At 59.7% G+C, this 590-nt stretch overlaps 1 protein-coding gene across 1 annotated transcript; it reads left to right on the top strand.

Annotated features, from left to right (window-relative positions):
• Window positions 1-3: 3 nt before the first annotated feature.
• On the top strand, window positions 4-585 carry LOC104069398 (heparan sulfate glucosamine 3-O-sulfotransferase 3B1; the record flags this gene model as incomplete). The annotated part of the gene is made up of 1 exon (XM_009586296.1): window positions 4-585. A coding segment is annotated over one exon (582 nt), but the record flags the coding sequence as incomplete, so codon positions are not given.
• Between the last annotated feature and the right edge of the window lie 5 nt (window positions 586-590).

The following is a 590-nucleotide window of genomic DNA, read 5'->3' as shown; positions in this document are numbered from 1 at the left end:
ACCATGGAGAAGACCCCCAGCTACTTTGTCACCAAGGAGGCCCCAGCCCGCATCTCCTCCATGTCCAGGGGCACAAAGCTTATCGTGGTGGTGCGGGACCCCGTGACCAGAGCCATCTCGGACTACACCCAGACGCTCTCCAAGAAGCCCGATATCCCCACCTTTGAGAGCCTGACCTTCAAAAACAGGACTACGGGCCTGATCGACACCTCGTGGAGCGCCATCCAGATTGGCATCTACGCCAAGCACCTGGAGAACTGGCTCCTCTACTTCCCCATCGGGCAGATCCTCTTCGTCAGCGGGGAGAGGCTGATCAGCGACCCCGCGGGGGAGCTGGGCAGGGTCCAGGACTTTCTGGGCCTCAAGAGGATCATCACCGACAAACACTTCTACTTCAACAAAACCAAGGGGTTCCCGTGCCTGAAGAAGGCGGAAGGCAGCAGCAAACCCCACTGCCTGGGGAAGACGAAAGGCAGGACCCACCCCGACATAGACCAGGAGGTGGTGCAGAGACTGCGGGACTTCTACCGGCCCTTCAACATGAAGTTCTACCAGATGACGGGGCAGGACTTCGGCTGGGACTGAGGCTG

The sequence above is a fragment of the Fulmarus glacialis genome, unplaced genomic scaffold (assembly GCF_000690835.1).
Source record: "Fulmarus glacialis isolate BGI_N327 unplaced genomic scaffold, ASM69083v1 C13475841, whole genome shotgun sequence".
Taxonomy (NCBI): Eukaryota; Metazoa; Chordata; class Aves; order Procellariiformes; family Procellariidae; genus Fulmarus; species Fulmarus glacialis.
Note: the sequence above shows the minus strand (reverse complement) of the source record. Positions and strands in the feature narration are given on the sequence as shown.